The sequence below is a fragment of the Xiphophorus hellerii genome, chromosome 22, assembly GCF_003331165.1.
Source record: "Xiphophorus hellerii strain 12219 chromosome 22, Xiphophorus_hellerii-4.1, whole genome shotgun sequence".
NCBI classification, from domain to species: domain Eukaryota; kingdom Metazoa; phylum Chordata; class Actinopteri; order Cyprinodontiformes; family Poeciliidae; genus Xiphophorus; species Xiphophorus hellerii.
Window position 1 is genome coordinate 26,072,045 of NC_045693.1, and position 19,827 is coordinate 26,091,871.

General features: G+C 41.1%; 1 protein-coding gene across 1 annotated transcript; it reads right to left on the reverse strand.

The window, feature by feature from the left end:
• Nucleotides 1-383: 383 nt before the first annotated feature.
• atp6v1ba (ATPase, H+ transporting, lysosomal, V1 subunit B, member a) lies at nt 384-19,074 on the reverse strand. Its single transcript, XM_032553661.1, has 15 exons — nt 18,859-19,074; nt 11,987-12,042; nt 11,763-11,861; nt 10,662-10,755; nt 9,979-10,056; nt 9,626-9,765; nt 9,198-9,299; nt 7,518-7,615; nt 7,259-7,382; nt 4,962-5,112; nt 4,680-4,762; nt 3,720-3,824; nt 3,306-3,435; nt 1,222-1,375; nt 384-1,078 (listed from the first exon to the last, which is right to left on the reverse strand). The coding sequence occupies exons 1-14, from the start codon at nt 18,965-18,967 to the stop codon at nt 1,233-1,235; spliced, it is 1,512 nt and encodes a 503-aa protein (XP_032409552.1). The 5' UTR covers nt 18,968-19,074; the 3' UTR covers nt 384-1,078; nt 1,222-1,232.
• Between the last annotated feature and the right edge of the window lie 753 nt (nt 19,075-19,827).

Below are 19,827 nucleotides of genomic sequence, written 5' to 3' on the forward strand. Positions count from 1 at the left end.
ATGTGCAGAAAAATAAAGCTGAGTGATTTCAATGTAATGTTGAACTGTTAAATCAGGATTTTATTCATTAGCCTTCATTAGTAAATAGAATTTCAATAATGATTAACTTAAGAGATTTTCACAGCTTTATCCCATGTTGACAGTAAAAGAGCTTTTTGTCAGATCTCAGAACAAGCAAATATTAATTTATTCCAAGAGCTTTTCTTTGATATCATGGAAAGACTTCTTGATTTGAAATATTAACAGTATGATCTGTTAAAAGCATTGCTATCGTGAACAATCAGTTATCAGCAGATCAGAACGTCATCACCGTACGGCTCCTAACCTAAATGTCAAACAAAAAAAACGAAGAAGCTAACGCAGTTCAAGAAAGAGGAACAGCAAAGGGTTTACATATTAATTTATTCACATACACATGCTCACAAACGGCTATATCTGCACAACAAATCATTTTTTTTTTGCACACAGTTGGGAATGTTCATTATATGTTTATATAATCTTATCGACAAAAACACAAATAATGTAAACTTACACCTTTATGTGATGGGGGGCCGGTGAGCCCATAAAAGAGGAAATATGCGAAAACATACAACAAACTTCTGATCCGTTTAATATCCACGTCTCTGGGTGGATTTTCTTAAGAGGTTTGAATTTGGAAAAAACCCAACAAATTAACAGCAGCTTTCTGCAAGCAACGACAAAAAAAAAACATGACGATAAAAGCATTTTCAGTTAATAGCAATATGGTACTAGGAAGTTGAATCAATGACGTTTAAATTTGTCCCTTAATTTCGAAATATAGATGCAACTTTCTTTACCTGGTTTGTTTCTGGAGTCAACGTGTGTTGATCGACAGAAGGTTATAATAAATAAGGACTGATCTCAAACTACTATGATATGTTCACCAGTTTGCACTTAAAAACAGATACCAGAACCACCAACACTTTCCACTCTTGACTGGAGAATACAGATAAACTACAGTACAACCACATGTCGGAAAGGTCTGTCCTCTTCCTGAATGAGGGTAAGGGGAGGGTGGAGGTGCTGAAGGCGGAGGTGATTTACGGACAGAGTTGACCTGGAGGCGAAAAGTGAAGCTTGAGACGAGATGAGCCGCGGCTTGGCGACACAAGCTGTCGAGACCACGAGGGTGAAAGATTGTAGGCGAGGAAAAAGGGAAGGAAAGAAAAAAACAGAAAGGAGGAGAGGAGAGAGGCGGACCTGAACGAGCCTTAGTGGCGAGCGGCAGATTCTCTGGGGTAGAACTCAGCCAAGGTGCTCTGAGGAATCCTCTTCAGCATCTCCTTGGGGAAAATTCGCAGCAGCTGCCAGCCGATGTCCAGAGTCTCGTAAACAGTCCTGTTGTCGTACGGGCCTGAGGGAGACCAGGGCCACAGACATTACACACACAGAACCTCATACACCACATCCAGTCAAACAGTTCAGAGAGAGGCAAGATGGTGGGTGAGCATGAAACAGTCATACAATTATTTATCAGTTTAGTTTTAAACCCAGATCAAGGGCTGAATGAACACTTTGAAAGATCTAGAGATCCATGGACTTAGATTAAGTTTAATGGCAGAAATTTACATAAACATTTTCAAGGTTTCCCCCAGAAAACTTGCCAAGCCCGGTGGTTGGGCGCCAGGGCAGGCATTCGTCCAGCAGCCCGTTGTGTTTTTGAGTTAAAAAATGTTTAAAGTTGACAAGAAGTTTGAAAATATCACTTGATAATTATGTGCTAATGAGCTGCACAGTGGAGCAGTTGGTAGCACTGTTGCCTTGCAGCAAAGAGGGTTCGATTCCTGGCCCGGGGTCTTTCTGCATGGAGTTAGCATGTTCTCCCTGTGCATGCGTGGGTTCTTTCCAGGTACTCCGGCTTCCTCCCACAGTCCTAAAACATGACTGTCAGGTAAATTGGTCTTTCTAAAATTCCCCCTAGGTGTGAATGTGTGTGTGCATGGTTGTGTGTTCAGTCTGTCTCTGTGTTGCCCTGCGACAGACTGGCGACCTGTCCAGGGTGAACCTGCCTCTCGCCTGGAACATTAGCTGGAGATAGAAACCAGCAGCCCTCCTGACCCCACTAGGGACAAGGGTGTTAGAAAATGGATGGATGGATGAATTATATGCTATTAAAAGATTGGCAAGATTAATGTCTGAACACCAACTGTAAAGTCTTAAAATGCAAACATTTTAAATAGACTTTAAATAAAGCAATGTAGGCATAAGTAAAGCCTGGTGACCCGCCAGGCTTATAATACACTGGGGGAAACCCTGATTTTGCTAAACACCAGTAGTCTCTGTTTGTTCTGCCATGACACTGGACAAGTATTTCAAATGCTCTTTTGAAATTTAAAAGTTTTTATTTCCTCATCGTGGGCATAAATGTAAGATTTATTTTTAGCCTCTTGGTTATGTGTTTGAACCAATGATGTGTCTAAGAATAAGAAACGGCTCAACAAGACAGGTCACAATTACACATACTGACTCTAATAAACACCTAAATTGATAAACAACCTTTAGGCATGTTGTATCCAAAACCCATCCTACTGGACTGATTCTGATTGGAGGCCTTGACTAGACTTGTTACAGAAATGGGTTCTGATGGTTGAACTGAATATGTAGACTGGCCTTCCTGTCCAATTCCGCTCAGAAAATATTCTCACTTACAGCACAAACTGGGGTTTCTCCCTTTCACTTGGATTCTTTCCGGTCGATTTCTGACTGGGCCAATCAGTGAACAGAAGAAGAAGTCGCGAACGATCACATCGATTTTCTGCGCCATTTCAGAATTGCTTGTAGTTTTAGCAATGGCAGTGGAGGAAGTGAATGAAGCCGTTCAGTCCTTGTTGGTCACTTCTAAATATTGAATTAACGATAACAGCCGCCTCGTTCAGCTCAGCACTTCTCTCGTCGCAGTGGAAGACTGTTGTTTACAACGCAGGCAATTTCAGGTAAGCTTCATCGTTAGTGATTGGATAAAATTGAAAACCTCAATCTGTCCACGCCTCCAGGAAGCAATCATTTCTCAACAGCCAAGAGCCCAGACCCTCTGGACAAAGCAGAGTGTAGTACATGGGTCTGGTTTTTACCAGGCTACTGAATATGTAGTTAAGGGTAAGTTTTTCTTTCCAGCTGCTGTCCAGTACAGGCTTTCAAAGAACCCTACATTTTAGGTGGAGCTGCCAGAAAAATGTCTTTTTACCTATTGTTATATTAAAGTAACAAAAACATCTGGGGGAAAAATTATATATATATTGTATCTGAAACAACTTAATCACAAGTTATTGTTCTTCGTTTCTTACCCTGAGCAATAAAATTCTTCTCAAACTTCTGCAGGAACTCCAGGTAGAGGAGATCATCAGAGGTAAGGGCCTCCTCTCCCACCACAGCCTTCATGGCCTGGACGTCTTTACCGATGGCGTAACAGGCATACTGGAAGCAAACACAGGGACTCATCATGGTCTTCATGATGGCTGCTCACTGGCCACACCTTAAACCAGCGGCGCCTGCGGGGCCGGCATCCTGCGTGTTTTACTTCTCTCCCTGGTTTAACGCACCTGGATCAAATGAACGGCTCATTAGAAGGTCTAAGAAGAACATCGACCTGCTGAGAAGGTCATTACTACCACCAGGGGAGAAACTAAAACATGCAGGATGCCGGCCCTCCAGGACCGACTTTGGGCACCGCTGCCTTAAACCGCAATGGGATTTGTTACCAGCTGGTTGGACACATCGGCGTGGTCTTTCCTGGTCATCCCTTCACCGATAGCTGACTTCATCAGACGAGACAGCGAGGGCAGCACATTAATGGGTGGGTAGATCTAAAACACACAAGTGTACAGTGTGTAATGAGCAGGCAGGCAGGCAGGCAGGCAGCAGGATCCCTGGGGGGGCCCTGAACAGAGCTGAGCAGGAACATTTAGTAACGGTTTTATTCTCTCTCAGAATATAAGCAGTTCATATCCCAGAATGCAGAAGCTCATTTAGAGATGAATGGTTTACTGACCAACGGGGGCGATGTGAGCAGCGCGGCTTCGCTGATGTAAAAATCTATGATTCAAGTCTGTTCTGGATAACTAAGAAAACTTCAGCATTCATGTTCACCAATTGGAATGTTTCAAACAGATGTGGAACTGGTGGGACTGATTTCCTGTTATGAACTTCCACCTAGCCCAGCCGCAATAAATCAACTAATCCATTAATGATGAATTAAAACTCAATGATTCCCATTTGCATAATTTATCGTTTTTCTCTTTTCTTTCTCTTTCCATCAGAAACTGAATGATAAAAGTCTTCAGTTCAGAATTAATTGTATTTGTTGTTTATTTATTTTGGATATTTAAAATGACTTCCTGTTGCAGTGTTAAATGTTCTTTAGGATTTACAGTAAATCTTATTCATCTTTGACAAAGGGTTCTTGCATTATTATGCCATTTCCATTACATTACTTTAAAATAGTCTCAAAACAACAATATTATTGTTGTTTATGTGACAATTTATCACCAGCAAAATTTGTCATCTTGACAAGCCTAATCCCAGATAAAAACATAAATAAGAAGACTACTACTACATTATATACTACTACTCAGAGCACAACAGGGATTCAGAATTTTGCTTTGTTTTAGGCGATTAAGAGCAAGGCATGTTTATATGAAGAACTTGTGAAATTCTCCCACCTGTCTGTTGTGCAGCTGTCTGTCAACGTAGACCTGGCCCTCTGTGATGTATCCAGTGAGATCAGGAATTGGATGGGTAATGTCTGGGACAACAAAAACAAAAGTTCCCACAATTCAAAATGAAAATACAGACAAACTCCAACAAGACGTATTCAACAAATGTAGTAGAAGAAATATTTGACAAAATTAAACAATCGTGATTCCTCGTAGTGGCGGAGAAGGCTGATAAAACCGCAGTCTAAATAAACTAAAAGAGCTACGGGGTGTGTTGCTGCTGCTCACCGTCGTTGGGCATGGTGAGGATGGGGATCTGGGTGATGGAGCCGTTCCTTCCCTCTACTCGGCCGGCACGCTCGTAGATGGTGGCCAGGTCAGTGTACATGTAACCAGGGAAACCTCGGCGGCCAGGCACTTCCTCTCGAGCAGCAGAGACCTGACAAAAAAAAAAATAATAATAATAATAATGTTATTTTGTCAGAGAACACAAGAAGTCATTACTACTCAGTTAAATGTTCTCTTCAGTGACTTTCTGTCCTCCCATTGGGCTCTGTGCTGGCACTGATTCAGAGTTTCAGATAAAAAAATTTAAAAATAAAGTTCTGTCAGACAAAGATAATCCAAAATAAAAAAGGAAAACAAGTCAATTTCAAATAGTGTCATTTATTAAAGCTGATGTAGGTAACTTTTTTAAAAAGAAGCTTTTTTGCATATTTGTTATGCAAAAACAAATATTTGTTAGAAATATCACAAAGTCGTGACTGCACAATATCATGTCATGTCATAAAAGTACAAAATTGATAACATTTATTCAAAGTTTCTTACTTTGTCATTTGAGCCAGCAACTATTCCAGATAAAGAAGTTGTTTTGTTTTTTGTTTTTTTTTGGGGGGGGGGTAAGGGGGCAACATGGATAAACATCCGCTTATCCATGTTGCAAATTCTGCTTTCAGAAGCTCCACGGAAATGACCGAGAGCAAAGCTGACATCAAGTCAAGTGAAATCGGAGCAAGAAGGTAAGAAAATGTGTCCCATTTATCCTTGGATTCAAAGGTTAATGGTGCACTCGTGAACAGTCGACTCAATGCGACAAAAACTCAACCTTCTCATATGAATGAGAATGGAAGTAAGTGATGATGTCCTGGCTTTTTGTATGGTCTGAATTACCCACGAAGCTGTCTGGGTATTAGCTGACAATTGCTGCAGCTGTACACGGACCAAGGTTATGGCCAGCCACCACAAAAAGGGAACATGCACGTGCATCATTTAAAGACCTCCATTGTGCTGGAGACGCATTGAGACAGCAAACCGTACGACACGGGAAGGAGGATTCCAGCGGCACAATGGGCCGAGACAAGAGGCTCGAATTCTGCTCGGGTTCCTGAGGATTCATTCGTTTTCCCTCTGTGTGCTCTCAGTCACGTCTTTTGTGTTTAAGTTTTTCGGTTTCGGACCATGTTTGGCTTTTTTTTCCCCCTTGGAAATTCCACAAATTAAACATTTTAGTCTGCTTGCTTGTTTTGTGTGAAAAGAGACAAAGTGTTTTACTGCACAGTTGTTTCTTTATTTTTCCCAGAACACTAAAGAAGAGTGGAAGTACACACCAAAGAAAGTCCACACTCTGTACCAAATAAAACTGTTCGCCAAAGTAGAAGAGCGTACAAACAGAGGAGAAATCCAAGGTTTCTTCTTACTTCAGTAGTTTCACTTACAGAGTCCCAGCTCTGTTGAGCCATCCACTCACTCAGCTATAGGCAGTGGAATTCTTCATAAATAAAATAGAGCCTATTAAAAATTTTAAAAGCAAAAAAGTGAAGTTCTATGTTTACAACTTTCTGTAATTGCCTTAATAAATTAAATAGCTACTTTTACTGGTAACACTTAATTTGACAGGATGTGCATAAGACTGACATGACAGTGTCATAAACATGACATAACATCTGTTATGAACATGAAGGCGTCTTTATGAATCTCTGAGCGTTATCATGAAGTGTCATTCAGTAAATAATGACATTTTTAATGCAAAGTTGGCACTTTTAAATGGTCTTTCAATGCATCTTTTCGAGCAACTTTGCATTAAAAGTGTCCTTATTTACTGAATGACACTTCATGACAACACTCAGACATTCATAAAGATTCCTCCATGTTCATAACAGATGTTATGTCATGTTTATGACACTGTCATGTCAGTCTTATGCACACCCCGTCAAATAAAGTGTTACCCTTTTACTTACTTTCTCCGAGAGCTGTTTGAGAAGTTTGAGTAAGGTCTTAGAGCTCATCATGGTGATGGAAAAAAGCAACAGTGAAAGTCACTAATAATTTCATCCAGTTGGCAACACTGTTCACTTAGAAAGGCTTGAACATGCGGTAGGGATCTGGAGAACAGCACCGGCCTGTGTGGATCCTGTTGGACAGACTCCAGTTTGTTCATGTCACTAGTGAATCCTCTTCACTCTCCAGGGTTACTTATGAAGCACCACAGGGTTCAGTGCTTGGGCCAGTTCCAATTTCCAATGCTTTCACTTGCTACACAATGATCACCACACACATGTCAGACGTTGTAGAAATGATTCTAGTACCTCTCTCAGGGCTTCAGCGTAGGAGCTCATGTCAGTGAGGATGACCAGAACGTGTTTCTCACATTGGTAAGCCAGGTACTCTGCCGTGGTCAACGCCAGGCGGGGTGTGATTATGCGCTCAATTCTGGTAGGGAACAGAAAACATATAAAAACACTTAATTTTGCTAAACTAAAGAAAGAAAATAAAATGGCGTTCCGGCGTAAAGCCACCCATGTGGAAGCAGCAGAAAGCAGTAAACGGTTTCTAAGTGTATCTTACGTGGGATCGTTAGCCAGGTTGAGGAAAAGGCAGACGTTGTCCATGGAGCCATTTTCCTCAAAGTCCGACTTAAAGAAGCGAGCGGTTTCCATGTTGACCTGAGACAACACAAGGTCATTAAGAATCTTTTGTTCAGTCATTCTGACCACAACCAATATTCACACATTTTATCAGAAACACTGTTGGGAAGATCAGATGAAATTTTGATCTCCGAGCATTAAACATCAATGGTATATTATTATTCTGTGCTTCAAGAATAATAATTAAAAAAAAAAGAATAATGAAATAAAATTAAAGCTAAAGGGAGATGGTTTCAAAATCAGTGGGTTAACTGGTACAATAAGTACCGCGGTTACTTTCTATCAGACAGAGACAGAACTGGGAGTCATTGGTGCAGCATCTTCTCCTCGCTCAGTGATTGTTTTAGTTTATTAAGAAAGTGATGTAATGATGACTAATGACCAGTATTCCTGATAAACAAGCCCTGTCAACGGCGGTTCAGACTTCAGTAAACGATGTGAAGTAATGTCTAAAAAAAAAAAAAAAGAAAAGATTTGATGTAAATATTTCTAACATAACGAACACAGAATCTTATTTGACTTTTTAAACCTTGTGTATGAAGTTTAAAAACTATGGGGGGTGGGGGAGGCAGTGGCTGCAAGTACATGTTCCCAACTTGATAAATTATTTGATTTTGCTGATTTATCCTCTTGTTTTACTGTGAAGCAGTTTATCTGATACACAAAAAATGAATTCTCTAGCTGGAAGCCTGAAAGACCAACGCTTCAGCAAAAACGCCTCTTCTAAATGTCAAACCTACATTTTCTCATTTGTAGTCATGTACAGTAAACCATCGGATGCGACGAGGTCATTCTTTCATCTGTTCACTTGACTGAAAGGAACCAGAATTAAAAATTGATGCAGCCATGTCCCCCCAGTTAAACAGTAAACAGGGTCTCCCTCAGTCTAAATTTGTGTAAATTTAATCAGTAAAAACAGTCAGATTATTTGGTTGACTAGGCACTGAAGGAAGAGAATGTTATGACAACAGATGTTGAATTATCAAAGCTGAATTAGAGACAGAAAAAAGCCAGAAAACCTGAGCTGTGCAAGAGTGAAAAAAAAAAACTATTAATGCTTTCCGTTTGGTCCCCTCCCACCCACCCTGCAATAAACATATGCAGTGCTGGTACAATATGCATCATTTCCTTTTGAAAATGCACATCCATGTGCCTCTTCACATGCTACTGCCAGACTAATCCCAATGAAAGGCAGAAGGACAGATCAGCATTTAGCTAGAGAGACACAAACCCTTGTGTGCATGTATGTGTCGGGAGAGGGTCAAGTTGTCACAAAGGAGGCATTACTGCAGCCAGAAGGAGCAGCTGAGAGGCAGAGAACCTGATACTGCCATGCCTGAAGGTGTGAAAAGACTGTTGAATAAGGAACTTCCCTTCGTGGCTGGAGAATATGCTCACAAGTGCAGAAGTAAAAAGATGAACTTAAAGGTTAAATCCACCTGATGAATAAAAGGGAGCGCTGGAAAAAGCGGGCAAGGCGTCACCTCAGAGATTAGCAGTGCAAATTCAGGCTGACTTTAGAAACGGGGGGCGATAGGAGAGTGGGGGCCTGTGGCTGGTTACAAACCTGCAGGATTCAGGATGTCATTTGTTTGCTTACCCCCATGGCTGCGAAGACAATGGCAAAGTTCTCGGCGCTGTAATCCATCACGTCCTTGGGCTTCTGCACGAGGCCAGCCTGGCGACAGATCTGAGCAGCGATCTGAAAGGAGAACAGCACACGTAAAGCTACTCTTGTGGTTTTTATGCCAGACAGTTTTCTGGTTGGTTTATGCAACGCATCAAGGCTGGCTCCAAGTGATTCACATGAAGCATTATTATTATTATTATGAATAGGCAACAGACAAACAGTCCTAAGAAGATGTAAGTACAATGGGGGAAAAAAATTAAAAAGCAGACCCAATGCAAAAGAAACAATAGCATGGAGCTTAACAAGCCGACTCACTTAGCTCGTCTGTTCGTCCCAAATTCTGTAGAAAACTGGATGGAAGGAAAACTATGACTGAACCTGTGGTGGGAAGGTCTCACCTCGTTATGAGGCAGCCCAGCAGCAGAGAAGATGGGAATCTTCTGCCCTCTGGCAATGCTGTTCATGCCATCGATGGCAGAGATACCGGTCTGAATCATCTCCTCGGGGTAGATACGGCACTGAGGATTAATGGGCTGACCTGCGATCGAACACAAACGCGCTCAGATTTTAGAAGATGTCTTGTTTTTTTCTTTAAAAAGAGAAATCAGCTGTGCCGCCCCAAAGCTCTCTCTATGCCAGAGGCCCCGTATTTTCCCTCTATGTGTTCCTGCTCATAACGGTACGCAGTGACATGCCAACGCTGCAACACTTCTTTGTTTTAAATGCTCAAAAACCAAAAACGAGGCCGTACCCATGATGTCCAAGTAGTCTTCGGCCAGAACGCTGGGACCGCGGTCAATGGGTTTGCCTGAGCCGTTGAACACGCGCCCTGAAAGCAAGATTTTATTTTATTTTTTTCCAGTCAACAATTAATCATGTCTTCAGCTGGATAAATGTCTGCCTGATTTATATGGCAGACGAATTCATTACTAAGACAGCAATAAAAAGAAATTTATTAGATTACTCCCTCGGATGTCTGATCTATTCTGTTTTCTGCAAACTCTTAAGATGACTATAAGTACGGGTCTATTGGCTCTCGTCAAACCCACAAGTAGCAAGTACAAATAATTAATTATATATTCAGGGACATGATTACACTTGAGAAACAAAAGCAGGTTTACTTTCTGTTTGCACTCAAATGTATTTAACCTAGCGCAGCACTGAGATAATCACATTGATTGAGACATTCAGGAACATCAAATGAAGCCTTTGATTCAGGGTGTATTTTGTTCAGTTTACCAAGGAGTCAGATGATTCAAGTAAATTAGCACAGAGGAGGTGAAAATGAAAAAAAAAATGAAAAAAAAAAGGCATATAATAGCAGAGGTGTCTATAAATAATAAAAAAACAACAACAACAAAAACAGTTAAATCGGGAGTCGAAATGTTGTCTGAGGTCTAATAACTAAATTTGAAGGAAGTGTGGGATTTGTACCCAACATGTCTTCTGACACCGGGGTGCGCAGGATGTCACCAGTGAACTCGCAGGCCGTCTTCTTGGCATCGATGCCTGACGTCCCCTCAAACACCTGCAGCGACACAAACACAGACAGAACGTGCCGCAGCTGAAAACACTCTCCGTGCTGCACTAGAAATGCCACCGCTGTTCACCAACAGACTCGCTGCATGACCTTATGAGTGATCTTCACGGAAATTAGTCTAAAATTCACACGCCTCATAATTTTAGGTATATCTGAGGTCTCGTTTTGTGGCTGCCGCAACTCTGCAAACATTTAACCCACATTAGCCAAAGCAGTCTCTCCTGCCTGTGGAAAAAGAAATCGGATGATGCAAACAAACAAAGAAAGTAATTACCAGACACACAAGTGGAAAAGCACAGTGAATAAACACCATTGTAATATCATTGAATGTTCAAGGCAAATAGCTTTTTGTTGCTTCCTGCAAACATGCATCATCTGGCTTTTTTCTTTCTTCTTTTTTTCCTTTTTTAAGTTTTCAAAAAATTTCCATGGTATTCAATCAATAATAGATTATCTGGTGTGGTCAGGAAACGCACAGAGGATTCCAATAGAAAAGTTGCTTCCTTCTCAAAGTGTTTGAGAAGAATGCTTGAACTGTGTTATAAAGGAGATCATGCCTCGATTTACCCGACTTCAACCAAAGTGAGCTGAAAGCTGAGGTTGTGGAGTTTCTGGAAACATCTGGTCCCATAATCCAGGTTCAGGGACTTTGATGAAGTAGAAGGGGAAAAAAGGCACATTTTTTCTCTGTTCAGGAAGGACAAAGTAGACAACACCCTATCTACAATAATAAGAGGTGCGACCTTTAACAAAATTAACCTGCAAGTAAAAAAAAACCTGATAGTTCAAATCACCCAGCCTTGTTCTTCCGTAAAACCTGCCATAAATAATTATTCAAGGAATTCCTAACCTAAAAAAGACATTACTCAATGATAGTTTTTTTCCACCATCTTTCATTTGTGGCACAAGAGCTTAAGAAGACCGAGAGCGAAACAGTCCCGGGTTTCTATTGGTCGATTATTCTGGTACTGCAGAGATCGTCCTCCGTTTCTCACCTGAACAACTGCCTTGCTGCCGATAACCTCCAAGACCTGGCCACTCCTCTTGGTGCCATCTGGGAGGGTCAGATGAACAATCTCAGCGTACCTGGGGAACTAACACACAGAGGGGGGTTACGCTTTTCAACTAAAGATGCTACAACTTTTCAACTGAAAATCCCAGCCTAAAGTCAGGACATGACCTCCGAGTTACAGAAAGTGATCATTTCCAGTAGCCTCACCTTCACATTGTCCAGGATCACAAGAGGTCCGTTTACCCCAGACACAGTGGAATAGGCTGAAACACAAGACATTAATGCATTTATTTAGCACACATAAATGAAACGAATGAAAACAACTCAACGAATCAAGAGCCGGAGAACCACATTAAATGTTTTCCAGGTTTCACAAATAGAGTTCTGTGGTTCAACAGAACGTCGAATGAACATAGAACCTCATATTTTTCACAATTAATAAAAGAAAATCTCCCTTGTAAAAATAGAACTCAACGCACAAAAAATGTCTCAAAAAGAAATCTTTAAACAGTAAACCCTTGTGCGTACTTTCATGATGATCAGGACCAATGTTAATTAATATTTCCTAACTTTGTCCCAAAGATCTTCGCTGAAGTACATTTTCGTACTGCATTGATTTTATGAAGAGCTCTCATTTTCCATTTGCAAAACAAAAACACACTTACTGTGTGTTTTACAAACGCTGTTATTTGCCGTTTGCGATCGGACTTTGGTTAAGGTGCACTTCTAACCTAAGTATAGATGAATAGTTTAAAACAATCTGTGATATATTTGTGATGGAACGAATCCCTTTCTCAATCAGACTTCGGCAATCTAAATTCAAAGACATCTGGAAGAGATGGAAATGCCCTTCTTTTGTTTCGGTCTCCTTTTATTTTTCATTTCTCTCTCTGCGAAATAAATATAAAAAACGATTGTGCATTAAAGGTTTGAAAACGGGGAAGGAATGCCAATGAACATAAATAATTCTAGCCATTTCAAATGTTCATTTCCAGGTTGGAATTCTGACTGCTTTCTAGAATCCTTTTTACTGAATTTGTAATGACAATGGAAAACCACACCAACTCACTGACTCCTTGGTTTTGTGGTTTTAAATTTTTAATAACAATGTAGATCCAAACAACTCAAGGCATCTAAAACATAATTTGTGCCTAAATTTAGCCTCTGTTTGTTGTAAATGACTCCTGATATTTGCACAGATAGACATTCTGTAAATTGTCCTTAGCATACTTGTGTTGTATCCATTCCATAAATAATAAAAAGAAAACAAAGTGTCACTTATAGTCACGGCTTATCTATATTTATCCTCTTCATGACACGATCTTTGACTGATGTGACTCATAGCCCAAGTAATATGGTACCTTTAAAACCAAATTTAACACTTTTATGTGTTCTATCAGGTTGAGGTCAAGACTCTGTACTGGTCAGTCAAGTTCATCCACACCAGACTCTACCATCCATGTCTTTATGGACCTTGCTTTGTGGACAGCCATGTTGGAAGAGGAGGGACCAGCTACAAACTGTTCCCACTAAGTTGGGAGCATGGAATTGTCCAAAATGTCTTGGTATGATGAAGCACTCAGAGATCCTTTCACTGGAACGAAGGGGTCAAGCCCAACTCTTGAATAACAAGCCCACACCATAATCCTCCCTCCACCAAACTTTACACTTGGCACAATGCAGTCAGACAAGTACTGGCTGCATTGTGTCTCCGGGGAACCGCCAAACCCAGACTGGTCCGTCAGATTGCCGGATAGAGAAGCGCGATTCATCGTTCCAGAGAAGAGAGTCCAGTGGCGGTGTGCTGTACACCACTGCATCCGACACATTGCACTTGGTGATGTATGGCTTGGATGCAGCTGGTCACCATAGAAACCCATTCCAAGCTCTCTGTACTCTGTTCTTGAGCTCATCTGAAGGCCACATGAAGTTTTTAGGTCTGCAGTGATCGACTCTGCAGAAAGTTGGCGACCTCTTCGCACTTATGCGCTTCAGTATCCACTGACCTCGCTCTGTCAGTTTACGTGGCCTAACACTTCCTGGATGAGTTGCTGTCGTTCCCAAACACTTCCATTTTCTTATAACACAGTTGACTGTGGAATATTTAGGAGCGAGGAAATTTCACGACTGGATTTGTTGCACAGGTGGCGTCCTATCACCGTTACACGCTGGAATTCACTGAGCTCCAGAGAGCGAGCCACTCTTTCACAGATGTTTGTAGAAACCAGTCTGCGTGCCGAGGTGCTTATTTTATACACCTGTGGCCATGGAAGTGACTGGAACACCTGATTCTGATCGTTTGGATGGATGAGCAAATACTTTTGGCAATATAGTGTACATCACAAGCAAACGTTAGCAATTGGATACAATTTAAAACCTCAGAGTGCACACCTCCAGGAAACAATCATTTCACAATGATTCACCTGTGAACAATGGGCTCATTTTTACAAGGGTATAATGGCCCTAAATATGCCAATTTTGACTTTTCACCATTTAATACTTTTTAAAGAGCCACAGACACCCCAAGTTACCTGTAATCAAGGAGGCTCCTATACAAGCGATAAAAAAATACTTCCTGGAGTAAGTATGGCTGCTGGTCTTCACTAGAGCACTCTTCACTCGTTCTTTACAGAATGAGTCAGTGCTTTTGGAAACTCTATCCAGATAGATTAAGGTAGGATAAGAAGAAAATCTCTGCCTAATCCTCACGATTTTGTGAAACAGCCGACCTCCCCAGTCTAGTGCTGTCCTTATACAGTTTCTACTTTCATTTGAGAGAAAAAAAAGGGGAAAAAAAGCAATAGTTCAAGGTACCCACTTATATGTATTGTAGCGATTAAGTACATGGTTTGCTCTTTAATTTTACAAGGTAACGAGTGCTCAATGGACTATATGTTCATGGGGTGTGAAGGAGCAACATTGCTCATTAGGTTTGGAAAACTTTCTCCACCCCTCTTTTGCTATTTCTACTCAAGTGCAGCGGTTCTCTGGTTTGGCATGCAACAGCAGTGTGGGTCACCCTGCAGCCTGTTCAGCTGCCAGAGCCCTTTGTGTACAAAGATGTTAATTGGTTCTAATCCGCCACTAGAAGCTGTTTTGGTAGCCTGACCTCGCACCCCGAAGGACATCTTGGTGCGAAATACTAAAGAGCCCATTCAAGTGGCAAAGAAAAGAGGCACAGAGCATTCCAACACAATTCAATTTCCCCATTGAAAGCAAGAGAGACTCAAAGGGAGAAGGGAAAAGGGGGAAGAGGTGCTGGGATGAAGATGGGAGCGCATCATCATTCTGGCAATCAATGCACAGCACAAAGCAGTGGCTGCTGTGATGTGCAGCTTCACAATCACATCTTAGCCTCTACTTCAAGGGATTCCCACAGTTGAACTGGACATGGGAATGCTTGCTGCCTAAAAGCTGCGGGGCCTCATCACTGCTGCAAATGAACGCATGCAGACAGCGAGGAGCACGGGGGACAAACGAGCAATAACTGGGATCCACATGTTACTTTTCATTTCAAGTCAGAATTTCCTCTTAAAGCTGAGACAACAACAAACAAAAATGCCCCAGACAGCCTCAAACTCAGGATCACTCATTTCTCTCTTTTTACATGGTCATGTTGGTTCTTTAATTTTCAGTTTAAGTTATAGTGGGACCGATTCTTCAAAGAGTCGTTTAAGTTCAGTTGCAATTTTAGCTACAAAAGCTGCCTCTGAAAATCGATCTCTCCTACAGCGGAGATCTATTTGACATTGAACGCTGGAACCAAAAGACATTTTAAATATCCAAAATAAATTAGCAAAATAACAGAAACAGCAAATAAAATTAATTACAAAGTCTCTGTAACCAAAAAAGGGCTAATTGAGCCAGACTGAACACTTTATCATCTAATTTTTGGTAGAAAGAGAGAGGGGAAAAAAGAGAGAAACAATAAATCATGCAAGTGGAAATAATTGAGCTTGTTTTAATTTATCGTGCGATTGATTTATTGCTTATTGCGACAGGCCGAACAAAGATCACCGCATTGTTATCATTGAAGGAATCGCATCAGATAAGTCCCATGGTTGGGGGCTGACGTAGCAGATATGATTGGGGATTTGTGAATTTCAAAATACAGCCGTACTTCCCCAAACACACCGGCCTATTTTTTTTTTTTAAGATGAGGAATATGGGGAAGTGAATCATGAGCAGTCGCACCATTCACGAGGTCTGGTGTCTCTTCATGCTATAGACAGAAATAGTGTCAAAGCCCAAGCTCACATTTTAATGTCCTTTCAGAAAAAGAATAAAGGCATCCGCCCACTGGACTCTTTTTTTTTTTTCCCCACTGACAAGCTAGCTGCTTAAGCCTTATTAGAATGTGAATTGCAGAGGTGTTTCAACACTGATTTTATAGAAATTACTTTCATAATGACAGATGAAACATTTGTTTACCATGACTACATTATTACCAATAATTAAATCTTCACAAAGAAGTATAGTGCCTTGCTCGTTTCCTTTTCATAGCGCTAAATGACAGAATGCAACACTAAAACAAAGACGAGCCATTTCGCCTGCTAATAGCTTTTGTCCCATTTGACATGAGAGAGACAAAGGCCTCTTAAAAGAAAAGACAAGGTCTGATGAGAAGTCTCCTTATTTGTTTATTTTCCAGCTCCGTCTCGACAAGGCTTTTCACTGGCTTCATGCATTAGACTGTTCACAAATTAATACAATAGTGAAAAAGCACCTTAACACTGTGATCTTATAGGCCGGTGCTTTGCTAGAGTAAAACGCACAGCTGTCATACCTCCATTCTGCACCCAACAAGTAACAGTGAAGAGTTGCACAAAATGGGAAAGAAGGTTTGGGGTTATTAAAACCAAGCAGAGAGACATGGTCATGTCAGTGCTGAAAATATGCATCATGCAGCTCAAAGGAAAGCAATATGATGTAAAACAACTAGGGATTTTTTTATTATTATTTTCACTGAATTCCCATGCAAAATAAACATCCATCCATTTATTATCTTATAATATGGTGCTGGTGCTTATCTCAAGCAGTCAACAGGCGAGAGGTGGGGTCGCCCTGGACAGGTCGCCAGTCCATCGCAGGGCAACACAGACAGGACTAACAACCATGCACACTCACACACACACACACACACACACACACGAGGAGAATTTATAGAGATCAATCAACCTGCCAGTCATGTTTTTTGGACTGTGGGAAGAAGCCGGAGTACCCAGAGAGAACCCACGCATGCACAAGGAGAATATGCAAACTCCCCGCAGAAAGACTCTGGGCTGGAAATCAAACCCAGGACCTTCTTGCTCCAAGGCAACAGTGCTCCACAATAAACATTAACATGTAAAATTGAAATGGAGGGTTTTTCAGTGCTTTTTAAGTGTGAGGGCATGTGTGTACTAGCTCTGAGATGGAAGGGTAATATGTTCAAATTCAAAAATACTTCATTAATCCCAAAGGGAAATTAAACGTTTTTGTAACTCATTAATTTGGATTCTTCAAAGAGTTATTGAAGACGGTGGTGGCTGTTTGGTGCAGCAGTCTGTACTGCACTGAATCTGAAGAAACCTCTGACTGAAGATGCGCTGCCTTCCCAAGAAAGTCTCGTGAAGAGGGTTCTCCATAATTTTCGCAATCCTATGAAGAATCCTTTGCATAATCATATCTTTTGACAGGGTTTCAACTTTTCTGCAGAGCTGGGCTAAATGCAGAACCGCTGGCTCTAATATCACATGGCAGCTTTTGATGGTTTGGCTCTATGATGAGAGATACATAATACATATTCAGACTCTTCCGTCTGACTGCAGCTTATGTTTATGTCAGAGCAATCAAGCAAATATCACAGAAGAGAATCATTTGCAGGCTGACAACGTCGAACATCTAATGCGGAAGGACGTAGAACGCCAAGTTATCAAAATACAAGGGAGTGTTTTATGCTGACTATTCATGCCTTTATGTTGGTAGGACTAGGCCAGCAATAATAATAGTAATAATAATAATAATGTGTTTTTAGTTTTGAATATTCTTAGTTGTCTGTCAACGGAACCTAGTTCTTAGAAAGCGCCAGGATTTTTTTTTTTTTTTTTCACAACAAGCACGTGATCGAGTCACATGACGGACCATCCGCCTGTCACCTGATTTATTAATCATGCTAGCGTCCTGAAATTTCAGCCCAGAAGTGGACCCAGCTAGTCGCTGTGTGCACACAGGGACAGATCGGCAACATCTGGTCCAGATGTTGCCGATGTAGGTTTTCGTTCAACAAAAGCCTGTTCGGTGCCTCATTCGTGAAGTCAGCTGACTAACACAGCTAGCTAATCCTCTGTCCTGGCAGCTAACAGTTGGACTGGGCACGTCGTGCTGAGATCAACAACTAACACTTTTGTTTGCGTCCCTGACTCCAGTTCAAGGTACACATCTGTGAAAACCCCAATAAGGTTAATTTAACGTCACTCAGTTCTTATTTTAAGGGGAATCACTAACCAATGAGCTTACTCGGTACAGTTGCTACTTGTCATCAATGACTGCAATCACTACGAGGTTTAATGCAAAATGTAACAAACGCTCCTTGAGCAGTACTATCAGGAAAAGATCAACTCATTCCTCATGTAAATACTTAGCAATTAGTGTAGAAGTATTTATACTTCTATCATATTCGAAATAAAAAAAATTAGCTTCATAACTTCTTAGCTCTTGGTACGGTGACAATGCTGAAACTAACAAAAAAAATAAACAATTTTCCCAATCAATAACAGAAAATAAGTCGATATTAAACATATTTCCGCAGCCCACTGCGCCAGGTTACAGCAGAATTAAATGTCGACCAACAAAGTCACAGCTCCTTTAGCTAGCACCGTTACATGATTCATGTAACCGGAATGGGTTTTAAATCTGTGGTCTAAACACTCATGAACTGCACATTGGCAGGAAGGGCTTCCCATAAAAAGCTCGCGTCGTTCACGCATTAAAATAACATATTTTATATTTCACCGTCGTAGCTGTACCACGAACAGCAGCCAACAAGCAATAGCTGCAGCTATCTGTAGCAGTTAGCAGCTAACAGTGTAGCATCGTACTTAGCCTCGGATGGGAGATGTAGTTCCTCGTCACAGCCTGTGTGTGTGTCCTCGCAGCTGCTCCAAGGCTGTTCACATCCATTGCTCGATTTGCCACCAGTGTTGCCATTAGGATAGCTGAAGAAGTCTTTCGGAGCTTAATGTGCTGATACGGAGTACCAGAAATGACAGTAGAGGGCAGGTCATATGACAGTCACGAACCGGAAGTCCTACGGTGAAAGCGCGCATGTGCAAACAGTAAAAACATCAACTTGACCCGGAGCGTGATTTCCCTCATCTTATCTCGTGAAACAAGCTTTGAATTATTGTAAAGTTAATTTTTAAAAAGTATTTTTAAAATTATGTTTTTTCTTCCAATGTTTCAAATGTAGCTTACTTCTCTTTCCAGTTGCCTTATAATGCGACCTGTATGTAGATCCATTCAATAAATTAGAATATGACTGAAAAGCTAATTTATTCCAGGAACTTTATCACACTACATAGATTGATTACACTCGGGTTGGTTGGTTGCAACGACCTCTGCAGGTCATGACCTCTTTTCAGTCTAAAGTTTGATTGTTCTTACTGCCATTCCTCACAAACTTAAAGGTAGTTCGTATAAACATGTCAGGATTGAGCTTTATGTCCCACAGCCGTCTTAATTTTCAAGTAATAATATTCATTTTTTATAGGAAATCAGTGCAGATGTGCTTATTATAGAAAAGCAAAACAGAGCCAAAATAAATGGCATAAGTCTTCCAATAAAATACATGACATAGATGGATATTTCTGATTGTTTCTTTACCCTCATCTGCCCTCATCAGCCAGGCAGATGAGAGTTCAGGTACGGAGAGGCTGTGAGAGACCGCGACCGCTCCCCTCAAAACACACTATTATATTCAACACATCTTTGTCCCACTGAGGATGCTGTGGAGTGATAGGTAAAATGCCTTGGCTGCACACATTTTCTCCCTAGAAGCTCTTGAGTTG